At 38.9% G+C, this 16860-nt stretch overlaps 1 protein-coding gene across 1 annotated transcript in view; it reads right to left on the reverse strand.

Annotated features, from left to right (window-relative positions):
* The window catches only part of LOC100073893 (dystonin), a 416997-nt gene that overhangs the window by 34757 nt on the left and 365380 nt on the right, over positions 1-16860 (reverse strand). Inside the window, exons 51-58 of the mRNA XM_029062300.2 lie at positions 16233-16441; positions 15337-15654; positions 14426-14592; positions 6152-6308; positions 4786-4912; positions 2937-2999; positions 2261-2496; positions 1295-1424 (exon numbers count right to left, since the gene is read on the reverse strand). Of these exons, the coding sequence (XP_028918133.1) occupies positions 1295-1424; positions 2261-2496; positions 2937-2999; positions 4786-4912; positions 6152-6308; positions 14426-14592; positions 15337-15654; positions 16233-16441 (1407 nt within the window). The remainder of the gene's footprint in view (positions 1-1294; positions 1425-2260; positions 2497-2936; positions 3000-4785; positions 4913-6151; positions 6309-14425; positions 14593-15336; positions 15655-16232; positions 16442-16860) is intronic.

Raw genomic sequence — 16860 nt, forward strand, 5'->3', positions numbered from 1 at the left:
AGCATAATTTGCCAATGTGAGCAATTAGAATGTTCCCTTTCCTTTTCTGATATAAGGTGTTCAGTTGGGCAATTGAGTCATTTATTGTCCACATCAATTATTTTATTTTATTTACCTAATTAAGCCCAGTTTTGATCATGTGAAATACAAATTTGAAATGAGTTCACTTAGGGCTGATGGATCCTGATTAACGGGATCTGTTCCATCTCTTTAATTTGGTCTAAACAAGACAACTAAATGACTTTGGGATCTAAACATCCTCTCCAACTGATTGTTGTCCACAGGAAACTAGAGAAAGTGTGGAAGATAAGATCACTGAATTGTCAATTTGGAGGCTTTTTATCTATAAAATTCCTCTCAAGCAGAAGAGCAAGAGGAAAAATATGGTGGAGATTAAGCTATTAGTTCATATATCAAGGTCCAGCTAGTCAAAAAATGACCTATTCATTCCCAGACACAACATTTGCTTGCTATTGGGAAGGGTGCTTGTTTGCATGTGTTTAGCACTGTGCCTAACACTATAATAATAACTATAAAATGTCCTCAAATACATTCCTTTATATGCAGTAATTCACATTTACAGAGATTAAAAAGGTTTTAGATTTGTTATTACTGGATTTTAATCACAATGATAGAAAATAATTTGGAGGAGAAAATGGACTAGGCTAAATACTAAGCAAAACAAACCAATAAATGATGAACTAGGAACTTAAAACTGATCAGAGAAAATTCTGATAGGTGCAATTACAGTAGAAATCTGATTCTCGGGCCTCTTTAATTTCTATTATTCTCTAATTTTCCTTTTTGTATCTCTTGGAATCATTTCACTTCTTCAGAGCCAGTAAAATAGTAATCCCCAGGATTATTTAATTTCTCCTTTATTCTCATCCCTAAAATAATTATAAACATTAGTATACCAATGCTTATTCTTTTAAAAAGAGACTCTCCCAGTATTTCAACATTAAACATATTTAATAGTGTGAATCTATTCAATACCATCAATTAGATCAATGACTAGTAAAACTTTACAAATTGCACCCCACTGAATCTTGATATATTTCAAATTCTTCCTATCATTTTCAGAAAATAAGAAATCAGTCCCTGTAACATAGATGGAATGGCCTAACAATTTCTGGCTCAGTAGCATTTGAAAGCATGCAAAGAAGATCTAAGAAGTTTTATGACTATGAAAATAAAAGATTAACTAACACTTTTCACTAACCATCTTTCTGGTAAAATGCACCACTACCTGCAAAAATCTTTATATTCACGTTAGCGCAAGACTACACAGTACCTATCTCCTCCAACATGTGTTTCCATTTCGGTGCCTCAGGAGAGTCTGGGTTCTGCTCCAACAGCTCAGACAATTTGTCTTTCAGCTCTTGCACTTTATTCACATTTTGCTTTAGTTCTGCTTCAAATGTCTACAGGCAGGAAAACATTCCCAAAAGCAATTAATGCTTTAACTCAAATTATCTCACAAAACCATGATTCTCTACTACTACAGTTGAGCCTAACTAAACATAATACATTCCAAAGGGTTGCTGTTGGTCCAAACATATAATCTGGTGGAAGTGCTTAATTCTCCAACATGGGAGATCTGTGTTCAGATGGTGAATTTCTGTCATTATTCTAGAGATTTAGAATTTCTTTATATGAAAATGTGGAGCCCTCAAGATATAATGATCTGGGTTCTGATGATGAAGAACACTTTACATTGCTAGTAACCTCCTGCAATCAAAGGAAGGTATTTTCCAATGCATCTGAATTAAAAAAACAGAAACTACAATAAACTAAAACCATACTAGAACTGCTTTCCTCTAAGCCAACTTCAAATAGAGTGGTGATGCAATACAAATTTTCCATTACCAAATTCTGACATTAAACAATATCATGAGGCACTGTGCAATGAGAGCACAACCCCCAAGCAAGCCTTTTCACATTGGTTACAGCTCTTGGTATTTGGTATTTTCAATCCAAATCTGATCAGTTTTCTTCTGGCTGACTATGATTAATGTCCTCAAGCTGCAGAGTACCACAAAGCATCTCACAAACATCAATTCATTCATCTTCAAATCAACCCTGCACAAGAAGAGGCCATTATTATCCATATTCACAGATGAGGCCTTGGAGTTGACCAGATTAAGTCACTGCTGAAGGTTTCAGAAACAGGACCCCTAAATACCAGGCCTCCACTTTAAAAGCTAATTAATTCTCTTTCATGTCTTCCATTAACTATCATGGGCAAAAGCTCTATTACCTTATTCTGCTCAAATTGAGCCCTCACAGCCTCATTATCTGTAGGTGGTGCATCCCAGCTTGTTGTATTTTTGTCCATTTGTTGTAACCACTGAATCATTGAATTGGATTCTTCCTGGACCTTTTGCAATTTTGAGAGTTTCATCTCCAGTTCAGAAATGTTATCCTTCAGTAAGATTCCAAGATCTTCATAACTGTGGTTTATGTCTGTCATATCCTTTTTAACAGATGTCATATCTGGGAATAGAGGAGGAAAAGAACTATATTAAATATCTTTTCAAAATTCCTAAACACATCCCAATTTACCAGAGCCCTGGAAGTGAAACCCTAAGTTAACTTTCTCAGTATCGCTACATCTGGTAACTGCTTAACATTTAATTAAACCAAATAGCTAATTTTTAGCTACTATCAAAGTAATTCTCCCAACAAAAAATTTAACAAGTTAGTTCTTTTCTCTCATCTCTTGGTATATCACTAGAGCTTTGTGAATTATAAGTAACCCAAAGCCTTGAAAGTATCATTAAAGATAAATAAACTGCCAGACAATATTTGAGATTTTGGAACTTCTCCTCTGAAATACTGACTAAAGATCTCAGCTCCTACAATTGTTGGGAAGAAGGTTTAATGAATTCCGGTTTGCAAATGAACATTGTTGCCTCTCTGTTGTTGTTGCTCACCTTTGTTTGTCAAAACCTCCTGAGTATTTGAAGCGGTACCTTCACCATTTAATACTGCTCCACCTAAAAAAAAAACATGCTCATAGAATAAAACTTCCACATTTCATTATGCAAAGATATGAGCTTAACAATTCATTCCAACTAAAATTAGGCCATTCCCATTTTTAACAAGGATTTTTTATTATTGGTAACCATCAGATTAAATAAGATATCTGAAGACAAAAATGAAGTGATTTTATCATGTCTTATGTAATTTCATTTTCTTTTTTAAATTGTAATCAGGTGGTACTTGGAACATTAACCCAATAATGATCGTCTCTCTCAAAATCAAGCTATGGATATGATAAACAGCTTCTATTTGTTATATGAACATGGGTGATCCTCCCTGGAGAGCACTTGCTGTCGAACTGATAGAAGAATTATATACTGGCAATGGTTATTAGTAATGAAGCTTTCCTGATCTTTTCCACTGACATAAAATTACCCACCTAATGGGCCAAACAATACAATACTACCATTGTGAATTAATTTAGGCAGAATCACTATGATAGAATAAACAGAATACAATTATGTACATTATAACTGCCTTCTACTTGAAACCATATTTTCAAATAATCTCTATTTTTACAGGTCCAAAATGAAGACTTTATTTTACAGTATATGTTTAAAGAAACTTCTTAAACTGCCCAGCAGAGAAAATGTTTTGCTACAGTGAACCATATCAGAGAGAATGGTATTTCCCACAAGTTGCTCATGTTATTGTTATGTACACAACAAGGTCTGCCTTCTGGTGTCTTTCAAGAAAATGAAAACTGTGTTTTACTCCTTTAAATGTAATCCAATCATTTCAAAATGAAACTGGGTCAAAAAGCAAAATTCTTGCCCAATAGGGTTCACATTACCATGTGTGAATGACAAATCTTAGACAAGGAAGGGGAAGAGAGATCACACCTATGTTTAAGATGACTAGTCTCTGCTGTGAGATTAATGGAGCAGAATTAATGGCCACATGGATAGGGTTGTGCTTTCTCCCCTTCAACCAGCTGGAGGGTGAGGATTACAATAGTGGCAGCTGGGGGATGGGCAGAGAAGATAAATCATAGGAGAAAAGTAGTAATCCACTAAATAAAGACCTGGGATTGCTTCCCCTAGCTACCAGAACCTGAATTCTCCTTCAAGTACTGACAGGAAAATATATTTTTGCCTTAAATATAAAATGACATAAATTTGCAAAATTTGGAGAATAAACATTTCATAATGAATTCAAGAAATATGCTTTTCCTCTTTCTGGCTGACAAAAGTGGTTCAGAGTTTAGCTGGGTAACAGAACACATGACTGTCTAAAGTGCTATGTAATTGTTTACAGTGGCTACATCTCCCTGAATAAAACAGGCTGGAAGCAACCAAGTACCCTGCACTTTGCAGAAGACAGGCATTCTTCCCCTCTCCTTTTTTTCCTCCTCACCCTGGAAAACTAGACTCATTTCCTCCTGAATCCTTTAACAATATCTTCAATTTCATTGTGCCAATGTGCCAGGGGGAAAACACATAAAATGTCTCTCTAAAAATGACAGTATTTAGTGCATTTTTTGTATATGAAATTGTAGCCAACTACCTTTTAGCTCTAGACTGAAAATAAGTAAAAAAAAAAAAAGAAATTTGGAAAGATGTCCAAATAAATTGCAATACAGATTATTCATGTTAATCCCTAATCAACATTTTGTGGAGGGTAAATAGGCCCTTGTCTTTAAAGTTTTCTTTTTCTTTTATTTATTAATATACACAGTGCCCAAAATAACCAAGTGGAAGGGTCAACTTTTATGTTAGGCCATTACTATAAATCACATACCTGATTTCACCATTGTTCTTGCTTTAGCAGGGGAAGTCACTGCACTTATTAGGTTACATAAAGATGACCCTCTGTTGTTTACTTTCTGAATCTCTGGTGCTTTTAAATTCCACATTTCCTGCAATAACTGAGGGAGGAAAACCCATTATTTTTTGGTGTCACAATTTATAGTAATTCATTATATTTCAAATTTTTAAACATCCATTTGAAGAGAGATAATTTTGAATGCTGAAAAAGGAGAGGCAAGTGGGGTAATTTACCATCTCTGCTTTCTTTCCAAGAGTCCTAGGAAACCTCATGGATTTCAGTGTCAGACATACTGCTTCCACCATCCACACTGCTACTAGCTATCACTAAATTCAATATCTATACACTTCAGGTATTTAAAACTGTACTGTTAAAGCTACTTGTGTGGCTCAGTGGAAAAGAGCTTGGGCTTCCGATTCAGAGGTCATGAGTTCGACTCCCGGCTCTGCCACTTGTCAGCTGTGTGACTGTGGGCAAGTCACTTAACTTCTCGGTGCCTCAGTTACCTCATCTGTAAAATGAGATTAACTGTGAGCCTCACGTGGGACAACCTGATTACCCTGTATCTACCCCAGCGCTTAGAACAGTGCTCTGCACATAGTAAACGCTTAACAAATATCAACATTGTTATTGTTGTTGTTGTTAATGGAGGAAAAGTAGGAGTGGACAGTAAGAGGGGAGAGAGAAGGCTTTGAAAACAAAAAAGGGAATATGTAACACATTGAACTGAATATAAACAGTTTGAATTATTCGGAACTCCAGATAACAGTGAACTTTGAAATTTATTCAACATCCCATTATTTAAAAAGGTAAAAGAAAAAAATATACTTAAAATGAAATTCCTCTCCACAATGTAAGGGACTTCCATAGGAAACACTGGGTCTAATAGTGAAGGAACTGCACATTAATCCTTGAGACAGAGGCAAAGGAACAGTACCCTAATATGGTCACCATCTGACTTGTGTCTATGTTGTGGGGCTGACGCAAATGGTGTAACAATTATCTTTGAGTGTAACGTGTTTAAAAATAGCATCCAGCAATAGCTAAGCCAAGCTGCTTTGGAAAGAGGGCCAAAGGAACTGACACAGAAGGCAGCTCCCTGTGGAGTGGAAAGGGAATGGAATGTAAGGAAGAACTGAAGGCCTACTGCAAACTCGTAAATGGAAGTAGGTTCTTCCTTGAAAGAATGACTTGGCATAGAGTGATTTAAATATCCCGGGTAATTATGCAATCTGAACATACATGAAAAAAGATCATATCAGTACTTCAATTTCATGTGGGTAATTGGTGCAAATATGCCATTCAGACTACCCACCCAAAATTATGTTCAGTGGCTTACCTTGGTGGCTTCCAAAGATTTCTTTAAATCATCCATGCCAAGAGAGGACTGGACAGCTGGAATTCTTTCTAATGTTTCTTCCATCCAGGTCTTTAAAGACTCAACAAGGAGCCGGAAGGCATCCATTTGTTCTTGGCAAGAAGATACAGCTTCTCCTCTAGACAAAAAATAGGCCCCAACACCCAAAACTCAGCGCAAGAGAAGCAAACGATGACTTGACAAGAAACCATTCATAAACTCTTTCAGCCTCATCATCAAAACAAAAAACACCCAACCAACCACTCCCCAGCCCTGTCCAGGAGAGAACAGTAGCTACCAGGTGGAATGAGAAGGAATGACGTGAAGAATACCATGTGGAAAGAGCACAAGTAACTAGAAGTGACTAACTAGTGCTTTTTGGGTGACTGAAAGGAGAAACAGTGACACTGCTATGAAACTCAACTGTCCCTGAGATCCAGAGCAGCTTCTGTATGACCAGGGTGGGTGGGGGAGGTGAGGGGAGAGGATCACATACCACTTAAAAGCAGCCAATATAAGGTTAGACTCCACCCCCAAGGTCAAGTTCATTCAATTGTATTTATTGAGAGTATATTATATGCAGAGCACTGTACTGAGCACTCGGGAGAGTACACTATACCAGTAAACAGACACGTTCTCTGCCCCCAATGAGCTTACAGTCTAGAGGGAAAGTGGTCCCCAATCCTTCACTTGTCACTTTAGAAATGGCCCATCAAGACTCCAATCACCATATCTGCTCACCTATCCCGACTCTTGATCAACACGAACCTAAGGGGCCTGAAATACATGGCCGCTCATATTTACCTTCTTGTTCTTAGTTCATAAGCAATCCCATTCTTTGGCAGATTTCCTAAATGAGGTTACACTCTGTATTTCTGAGCCACAGTAGATTGCACAAAAAAAAATCCACAAAAGTTCCTGCACCTCTGAAGCACTACCCATCAGAGACTATATGTGCTTGAGTTGAGGGGAATATGGAAAGCAAAATTTATCAGAATTCCATTGGTTTGTCTTCTTCTACGTATTTACACACACTCATAGCTAATTTGCACTCCAGAAGGAATGACAAACTAACCAAGGCATCACTCCATGTCATGTGTGGTGATACCACCTGTTGCAGACACAGGGCACACAGGGCAAAGCACTGTACTAAGCGCTTAAATTAGTGATGTCACTCATGTTTCATAAGCCTTGGCATTATGCTCGACTCATCAACTCATCGACTCATCAATGTTCTAAAAACTATTGTCCACTCATCAACGTTATAAAAACTAGTGCCCCTTTCTTCCTCCCCTCCTTAACTTCTATCTTTAACCACTCACCTCCTTAACTTATATCTTTAACCACTCACTCTCCAATGGCTTCTTCCCCTCTGCCTTCAAACATGCCCATATCTCCTCCATCTTAAAAAAACCCTCTCTCGACCCCAATTCCCCTTCCAGTTATCATCCTATCTCCCTCCTACCCTTCCTTTCCAAACTCCTAGAATGAGTCATCTACACTCACTGCCTTGAATTCCTCAACTCCAACTCTCTCCTGGACCCCTTCCAATCTGGCTTCTGTCCCCTCCACTCTACCAAGACAGCTCTCTCAGAGGTCACCCATGACCTCCTTCTTGCCAAATCCAATGGCTCCTACTCTATCCTAATCCTCCTTGACCTCTCAGCTGCCTTCGACACTGTCGACCACCCCCTTCTCCTGCACACTTTATCTCACCTTAGTTCACGGACTCTGTCCTCTCCTGGTTCTTCTGGAATCTCTCTGGCCATTCATTCCCGCTCTCCTTCGTGGGCTCCTGCTCCCCCTCCCATCCACTAACTGTAGGGGTCCCTCAAGGGTCAGTTCTCGGCCCTCTTCTGTTCTCCATCTATACTCACTCCCTTGGTGAACTCATTTGCTCCCACGTCTTCAACTATCATCTCTACGCAGATGACACCCAAATCTACATTTCCTCCCCTGTTCTCTTCTCCTCCCTCCAGGCTTGTATCTCCTTCTGCTCCAGGACATCTCCACCTGGATGTCTGCCCGTCACCTAAAACTCAACATGTCTGACACTGAGCTCCTTATCTTCCCTCCCAAACCCTGTCCTCTCCTGACTTCCCTGTCACAGTGGCCGGCACTACCATCCTTCCAGTCTCACAGGCCCGCAACCTTGGTGTCATCCTAAAATCAGCTCTCTCATTCACCTCACACAACCAATCTGTCACCAACATCTGCCGGTCTCACCTTCACAGTATCGCCAAGATCCGCCCTTCCTCTCCAACCAAACTGCTATTGTGCTGGTACAAGCTCTCATAATATCCTGACCAGATTACTGTGTCAGCCTCCTTTCAGATCGCCCTTCCTCCTGTCTCTCCCCACTCCAGCCTATTCTTCATTCCGCTGCCCAGATCACCTTCCAACAAAAACACTCTGGGCATGTCACTCCCCTCCTCAAAATCCTCCAGTGGTTGCCTATCAACCTTCGCATGAAACAAAAACTCCTCACTCTTGGCTCCAAAGCTCTCCATCACCTTGCCCCCTCCTACCTCACCTCCCTTTTCTCTTTCTACTGCCCACCCCATACACTCCACTCCTCTGCTGCTCACCTCCTCACTGTCCCCCATTCACGCCTATCCCGTCGACTCCTGGCCCACGTCCTACCGCTGTCCTGGAATGCCCTTCCTCCTCACATCTGCCAAACTAACTCTCTTCCCCTTTTCAAAGCCCTACTGAGAGCCCACTTCCTCCAGGAGGCCTTCCCAGACTGGGACCTATTTCCCTCTGCCCTCCCTGCCCTCCCATCCCCCCACCCTCTGCTCTTCCCCCTTCCCTTCCCCTCAGCACTGTGCTCATTTGTATATATTATTTATTACCCTATTTATTTTGTTAATAAGGTGTACATCTCCTTGATTCTATATATCTTGATGATATTGTCTTGTTTTTATTTTGTTCTGTTTTGTTTTGCTGTCTGTCTCCCCTGTTTAGACTGTGAGCCCATTATTGGGCAGGGATAGTCTCTGTTGCCGAACTGTACATTCCAAGATCTTAGTACAGTGCTCTGCATATAGTAATCGCTCAATAAATACTAATGAATGAATGAATGGACCCACACATTTAAACTGTCACCAAATCCTGTCAGTTCAACCTTCACAACAATGATAAAATCCATCCTTTCCTCTCAGTTTAAGCTGCTACCACTTCTACTAACCCACTTTGATTACTACATCAACCTTCTTGCTCACCTCCTGCCTCCCATCTCTCCCCACTCCAGTCCATACATCCCTCTGCTGCTCATATCATTTTTCTAAAAAACTCTTTCTTCCACGTTCCCCCATTCCTCAAGAACCTCCAGTGGTTGCCCATCCACCTTGCATCAAACAGAAACTCCTTACCACTGGCTTTAAAACACTCAATCACTTTGCCCCCTCTTACTTTACCTCCCTGATTTCCCACTGCAACCCAACCCATACAACCTATGCCAACCTATTCATGTACCTCAATCTTGTCTATCTCACTGCTATTTCTCCCACTCCCTTCGCTATCACTCTGTGAAGCACAGTTCAACTGATCAACAAGCAGCATTGAAGCTTTGGAGTATCAGCTAGTGGCCAAGTGGTAAAAGCGAAGGATTGGGAGTCAGAAGACCAGGGTTATAATCCCAGCTCTGCCACTTGCTCACTGGGAGACCTTGGACAAGTCACTTCACTTCTTGGTGCCTCAGTTTCCTCATCTGTAAAATGGGCTGTATTGTACTTTTCCAAGCATGTGTACAGTGCTCTGTAAACAACAGGCACTCAAAAAATATCATTGATTTATTGACTGATCTGCTTCCTGTTGGCCAGTTAGTTGATGCTTAGCAGAATGTACTTTCAGCATGGCCTAATGGAAAGTGCACGTGACTTGGACTCAGAGGATCTGTGTTCTTATCCCAGCTCTGGTACTTGCCTGCTGAGGGATCTTGAGCAAGTCACTTCACTACTTTGTGCCTCAGTTTCCTCATCTGTAAAGTGGTAAATACTAGTCTTCACTCCCTTTTAGATTTTACACCCCATGTGGACAGTGACCATGTTTGATCCCATTCTACTGTATCTATCCCAATGTGCAGTACAGCACTTAGATAATAATAAGCTCTCTAAAAATACAATTATAAATATTATTATTATTGAAGAGAAGGCTGCTGTGTGCCAGATGGCAAGGAATGTGGCAGAAGGCCTGCCGGCAGGTGTGTACATCAAAATTAGGGCCAACTCAGGTGAGTTGTATGGTACTCTCCCACACACTTGTACAGTGCTCTGCACACAGTAAGCACTCAATAAATACCACTGTTTGACTGATGACTGATATGCTTTCTGTGGTGCAGTTAGTTCATGTTGAGCAAAATGTACTTGAGCGTGGTCTTCTTCTAATACCACCTTTTCTACTTGTCTGTTCTGTGATCTTGGGTGAATCATTTAACTTATCTGTGCTTCATCTGCAAAATGATGCCAGCTCAACCTCCTATTTAGACCGTATGCCCCATGTGGGACAGGGACCATGTCAGACCTGATTAAATTGTATCTATCCCAGTGCTTAACATAGTGCTTGGCACACAGAAAGCACTTACAAATACAGTAATTATTAGTTGAGGTGGCTGAAGAAAGCTGGGTGGGCAGGACTGGTCAGGGAGCAGCAGAATATAACCAAGTTCAACTCTCCTGCCCTCTTGGAAATTTGGACTACAAAATAGGGGCCTTTGCTTCTGAAGTCCCCTGTGGGAGGGAGTAGAATCTGCAGATCTAGAAAGGGAAATTGTGCTCTGGACCCTACTGCCATACTTTCAAACCAGATAAAGATTCTCCCAAAGGGAGAAGAGTATTCCACTTTACTCCCCTTATATCCCTGCAGTAACACATATAAGAGAAAGTTGTAGAAATAACTGAATCAGGAAAAACAAGAAATACCAATTAGTTACTTTTACTCTAAAGAGCCAAAGTAACAAATTAATCAAATAGTTTTGAAGAGTGCTGACAATCTGTGTAAAATAGGAAATCATTTATGGGATGCAATGAATTTTTTCATCGTGGTTCTCATTCACAGATAGAATTCAGGGCCAGAGTGCAACTTCTGGTGTGACTCCATTTTTCATCTGTCCTGCATATGAGGAAAAGGCTTTAAGACATAAACAGCAGCATGTGGGTGATGAGAACAAATAGGCAAACGTATGGAAAACTGACACGTAAAAAATATGCTGCAGCTGGACTAATTAGTGACAACCATAGTTTCAGATTTGGCCCAATGTAAGGGGAAATTTTCTAGAGATTGACTGGGCCAGGGGTGTTTCTTAGGAAATCTGATGGGAAAAAAGTATTGAGAGACATGGTAGAAAATACATTAGGACTGTTTAAAAACCTGTGCAAGAATTCTAAAGTTAAAAGCTTCCCAAAAGTCTAAAACATATCAGTAGCACCAGCAGATGCTAAAACATGTAAAGTCTAGCCATTTTTTTCCTTTTCTTCATGGTATTCAGAATTTAATATAAACCACTATATTTATGGCAATATACTGGTCACCATTCAAAAGTATATAGAAGAAAACAGAGAATCAATAGGTTAAACAGGAGAGATAGTTGTAAAAGTCCCTCCTGAAAGAGCCAACTGTGGGATTACTTGTTTATAAAGGGCACATTTCCTATAGTTGTGATTGCTTACGAATTTAAATGACAACACCACCAACAGGCAAATATTTTAAATTTACAGTAAGGGAAATGTCACAGAATGTGGAAATAATAATAATATTCATGTAATAATATACGAATTATTTTCATATATGCTGAGAATGTAGGTAAAATGAGAAATCACATTCTGATAAAAAAAGGAGAAATTTCATTTTTAAGACATGCTTTCTCATCTGCAGGAGAGTTAGAGATGTGCTTGAGAACTTTTAAAATTCTTAATTTAAAACAAGACAAACCAAAGCTGAAGCAGAAAGTCATACTAACTAGATGGATCATCTTTCTATAACACCTGGTTCTGATTTGGGAATTTCTCAGAATAAGGAACCATAACTGTAGGACACATCATATTTCCCTTGCCAACAACTGGAATTAGGTTCCTCTAAGTATCTGAGGTTGGCAAAGCCAAGTTTGGGATGACTAAAGGCTTATGGAATTAAGGGAGGCAGGGACTGCCCAGCTTTCATCACTTGGCAAATTCAAACAACTCCTCTAAAAAGCATTCTAAACTTCCTTCAAATTGCCTATTTTTCATTTGTTTCCACCAACACTGGAGTCACACTGTGTTTCAATATTACTGCAACAGTAGTTCATAAAATTCCTCGTTGCCATGAGTTCAATGGTTATAGTGAATTTTAAACAGAGTTATTTCCTAGGACATGCAGTGCAGACAAGACTCTAGATGACCCTATAGCTGGAGGTAGCGAGTGGCAGTAGTCGCAGCAGTACTTGATGCTGTGTACTGTGTAACTAGGTGGCTGAGAAATACGGGAACAAAGTGACATGCTTCCTACCCAAAAAAGGTTTACACTCTAACAGGGGAGGCAAACATAACAGTATTTGAACACTGTGTATGTGTGAGTGTATTTGTGTATATGTGTGTGTGTGTTTGTGTTATGTATTTGAGTACTAAGTATAAGTGTATAGATTTGAGTGCTAAGTATTAATGTGTGTATGTGACAAATATGTAAATACATTTATCAGTGATACAGAAAGCTGAAGAGAGGATACAATATGACTCTTGGTCCAGGGAAATTAATCTGAAAAGCCTTCTTAAAAAAGGAAGGAATTTAAAGGAGGATTTGAATGTGGGAAGCTGTGATCCATCTGATGTGGGTAAGGAGGGAGTTTTGAGCTTGTGGAGAAGAATGAGTAAAGGGACTGGGGTGAAAGAGTTGAGTGATATACAACTAGAAGGTTGACTTGAAATAAGCACAGACAGTAGGCCTGGGGAACCATTCAATCAATAGGATCTATTGAGCACTTACTGTGAGCAAAGCTCTATACTAAAAGCTTGGAAATAAACAATATGGTTGATACATAAAAACCCTGCCCACTAGAAGATTACAGGAAATATCAGCAGGTGAAGAAACATATAGGTAGGTGGGACCAGAATGTGAGGGTTGTGGGTTTTTTTGCTGCAAAGAGACACACAGAACCAGTAGAGACTTTTGAGTTGGGAAGAGATGTGGGCTGAGAAGTGCTTCGGGAAGATGATCCACACAGCAACATACAGTGCAGGTTAGAAGGGAGAGAGGCTGGGAAACCAGAAGGGAGGCTAATGAGATAATCCAGCTAAGGCAAGACCAAAGCTCATACCATGGTGCTAGCAGTTTTAGTGAAAAGGAAATGGGTAGATCCAGGAGGCAGTATGTAGAAAAGTCCATCAGAATTTGAAGTAGACTGTACTTGAGAGTTGAATAAAAGCAAAGAACTGTACACCAAGGCAGTGGCTTCTGGGATGGAGGATGGTAGTGTAGTCAATTGAAATTGCAAAGTTGTGAGACGGAGTGAATTTGGGAAAAGATGCAGCCAGCTTGAAATTTCAAATAACCTATTGTTTTCCTTGGCTATGGAAAACTTTATACCACAGTTGTCAAAATGTTATACAGAAAAATAAGCATGGCCATGTAAAACCACGTTTGGAAAAATTGTGGTTGGTATGGAATACCTGCATAAGGAAAGACAGTGTCTGAGAAAAAATAAAGTATATTTTAAAAAAACTCAAAATACTGGAATATTCTGCATAACTATGGAGCAAAAACTTAGAGCAGTTGGTCATAAGAAGACAGTTTATATACAATTTTACTCTAGAAAAGCAAAATTTCAGTATCACAAGAATTTTGAGAAACTCATTTTATAGTCATGTTGTGATTTTAAAATATTACCTTATTATTTACCAACTACATAGCAATATGGGTTCATTTAAATGAGATAATTAAGAAAAATGTCTATTTAGTCCTTTAGTACGAAACTACACTCATCTGAGACCAGAAAAATGTGTTCTAAGTTTTATTTTGAAAAACACTTCATTTTTAGGATAATATAACATTTGAATTCAAGTTGAGTTCATTTTTGTGGCGGGGGGCGGGGGGGGGGGTTCTGTTATCTCACCTGTCTCCAAACTACTTTGAATTGAATAATAAGGGAAATTAAATGTCACAGTAACTACGTCTTCTATGAAAATGTAATGCATGAAATGTTTTATGCAAGGTTGTAACAGTTTTTATTATAAAGAAACCAAATTTAGTTCATAATTAAAAAGCAAACTCAATTATACTCACTTTTCTTTCATGGTGTCCTCCATTTCCTTAAATTTCTTTGACAGAGCATTTGTTTTTTCTAAAATCAAAGCCTTGTCTCCAGGAAGGCCATAAGCAGACAGATCTTTGAGAAGGTTTTGTAGAACTTCAAGATCCTTTCTGTGTTCTACAAAATCATTAGTAGATTCCTATAAAATATGGAAGTATTAAAGAACCATCATTGTAATAAATAAATAATATTTATTACCATTCAATAGTTCCATGCTTGCATTTTCTAGGTGAGTTTATTAATCAATAATTGAGTGCCCAGTGTGTGCAAAGCATTGTACTAAACATTTGGAGGAATACAATAGAATTAATAAACATTATCCTTGCTTTCAAGAACCTTGACTACCCCTGCCCTCTTTCAAAGATTAAAAAAAACACCCAAACTATAGCACCTTAAACAAATTTTAAAACACATGAGAGCTCTGCAGTATTGCATAGGGTAAAGGTAGTATAATATAAATTCAATGAAAACTCCAGATCATTTAATTCATAAGCAGTATGATCCTTGTGACCCCTGTATCCTTGACAGTGCTTTATCAAAGAAACAGAGGGGCCTAATAATGAGAGCATAGGCCTGGGAGTCAGATGGCCTGGGTTCTAATCTCCCCTCTGCCACTTGTCTGCTATGTGACCCTAGGCCTTGGTTTCTTCATCTGCAAAATGGGGATCCAATACCAGTTCTCACTCTTTCTTAGATTGTGAGCTTCATGTAGGATCTGATTATCTACCCCAGTTCTTAGTACAATGCTTGACATACAGTAAGTGCTCAACAAATACTACAGTTATTATTATCTGTAATTTTTCCAATGCATTTGTGAACTGGTGTGTGCTTTATCTTATAAACTGACAGAAAGGAATTTGACACTTTACAAGGGGAAAGGTACCTGCATATACTGTGACAGTTCTGTGACATCTTTTCCCGGACCATCTGTTTCCACAAGGACTTGAGTTTTGGTTTCTAAAAATGACTGGAGCTTCTCAGAGAAGTTCTCAAAGAGTTCTACTTTGGTCTTTAGCTCCTCCATGTTTGTGAGCTTTTCTTTATGTTTATTACTTGCTTCTGAAAACCTGACAGAGAGGTCTTTCATTTTGGCTTGCAGAGAGGATGCGGTAAGTGGATCTGTTGTTTCCATAAATTTCTTCACTTTTTCATTCATGGCATTTATACTGCTCTGGCGACCTGCAATATCTTGTTCCAACATCTGAAATGACATCCCCAATAATGCCAATCAAAACCAGTTTGTAACTGCATTTTGTGAATAAAATCACAAAGAGGTTAAAAACCACTGACTTAACATCTCAGGGGTTTCCAGACAGGTTATTCAAACCTAACAGCTGGGATTGAATTACAGGAGTAATGTGTCCCCGAGGAATTGCTTCCTCAGTCTTAGCAAGTGGGAAGAGAGAGGACCAGCTGGCTAGTTGACTGAATGAAATGGGAGGGAGTTGCTATTCAGCCAAATTGGACATGTGATGAGACCTGGGATTATCAGGGGTCCAAATGTTTAATAGAGTGGGTGATAGAAGGGATGATGTGAGAGTCCTCTTGAATAGCTGGGTGGAGGACAGACAAGCAGGATTCTTTGTAGGATTACTGCCTCCTTCATCACCGATTGTAAAAAACCACGGAAATATAACCTTGCTTCTGCATATTGTTAGACACTACTTAAAACGAAATATCCACCAATTCTAATTTAAGGAAATCCTTAGGTTGTTTTACTTTGTACTTATCTGTAGCAGTACTTCTATTTAAAATGTGAAACAAAGTGATAATACTTACAATGTTTTTACTAATGATATCCTGAATAGCAGCAGAGTTTAAGGGCACTTGACCTTGTTCCTTCAGAGAATTTTCAACACTTTCCATCCAGTCCAACATTTCATCCAAACCATCTTGCACACTTAGGGAACGGGTTAAAGTTATCTGGAGTTTCTCATTGCGTTCATTGATAGACTTGGACAAATTATCATATCTCCCAATAACGTCATCTAGTGCAAACAAGCCCAAAGCAAATAAATCAGAATACACTGACTCATTGCTTTTCTTGTGCAAAACACATTGTGTAGACTTTCAACCTTTTCAAAAATTCAAAATGGAAAAGCATCAAAAATTAAAAAGTACTCATTTTAAAATACAATCTAGAACAAGCGGAAAATAGAGTGGGGAAAAAAATCCAACATTTTCTTTAAATGGCTAACTAAACTTAAAATTGCAGAGTTCACTGCATTTGGAATTCAATATATGTACCAATACAAACAAAATTCTGAAGTTCCAATTCAGGTACTAGTGTTATTTATGCAGTAGTTTTTCTTCGGTATGGAGATTTCAACTAATGCTATTTATAAATCAAGACAGGAAACTTTTGAAATGAAGGTGGAATCTATATCTATTGTAACAAATTAATGGA

This window comes from Ornithorhynchus anatinus, chromosome 1 (genome assembly GCF_004115215.2).
Source record: "Ornithorhynchus anatinus isolate Pmale09 chromosome 1, mOrnAna1.pri.v4, whole genome shotgun sequence".
Classification (NCBI taxonomy): Eukaryota; Metazoa; Chordata; class Mammalia; order Monotremata; family Ornithorhynchidae; genus Ornithorhynchus; species Ornithorhynchus anatinus.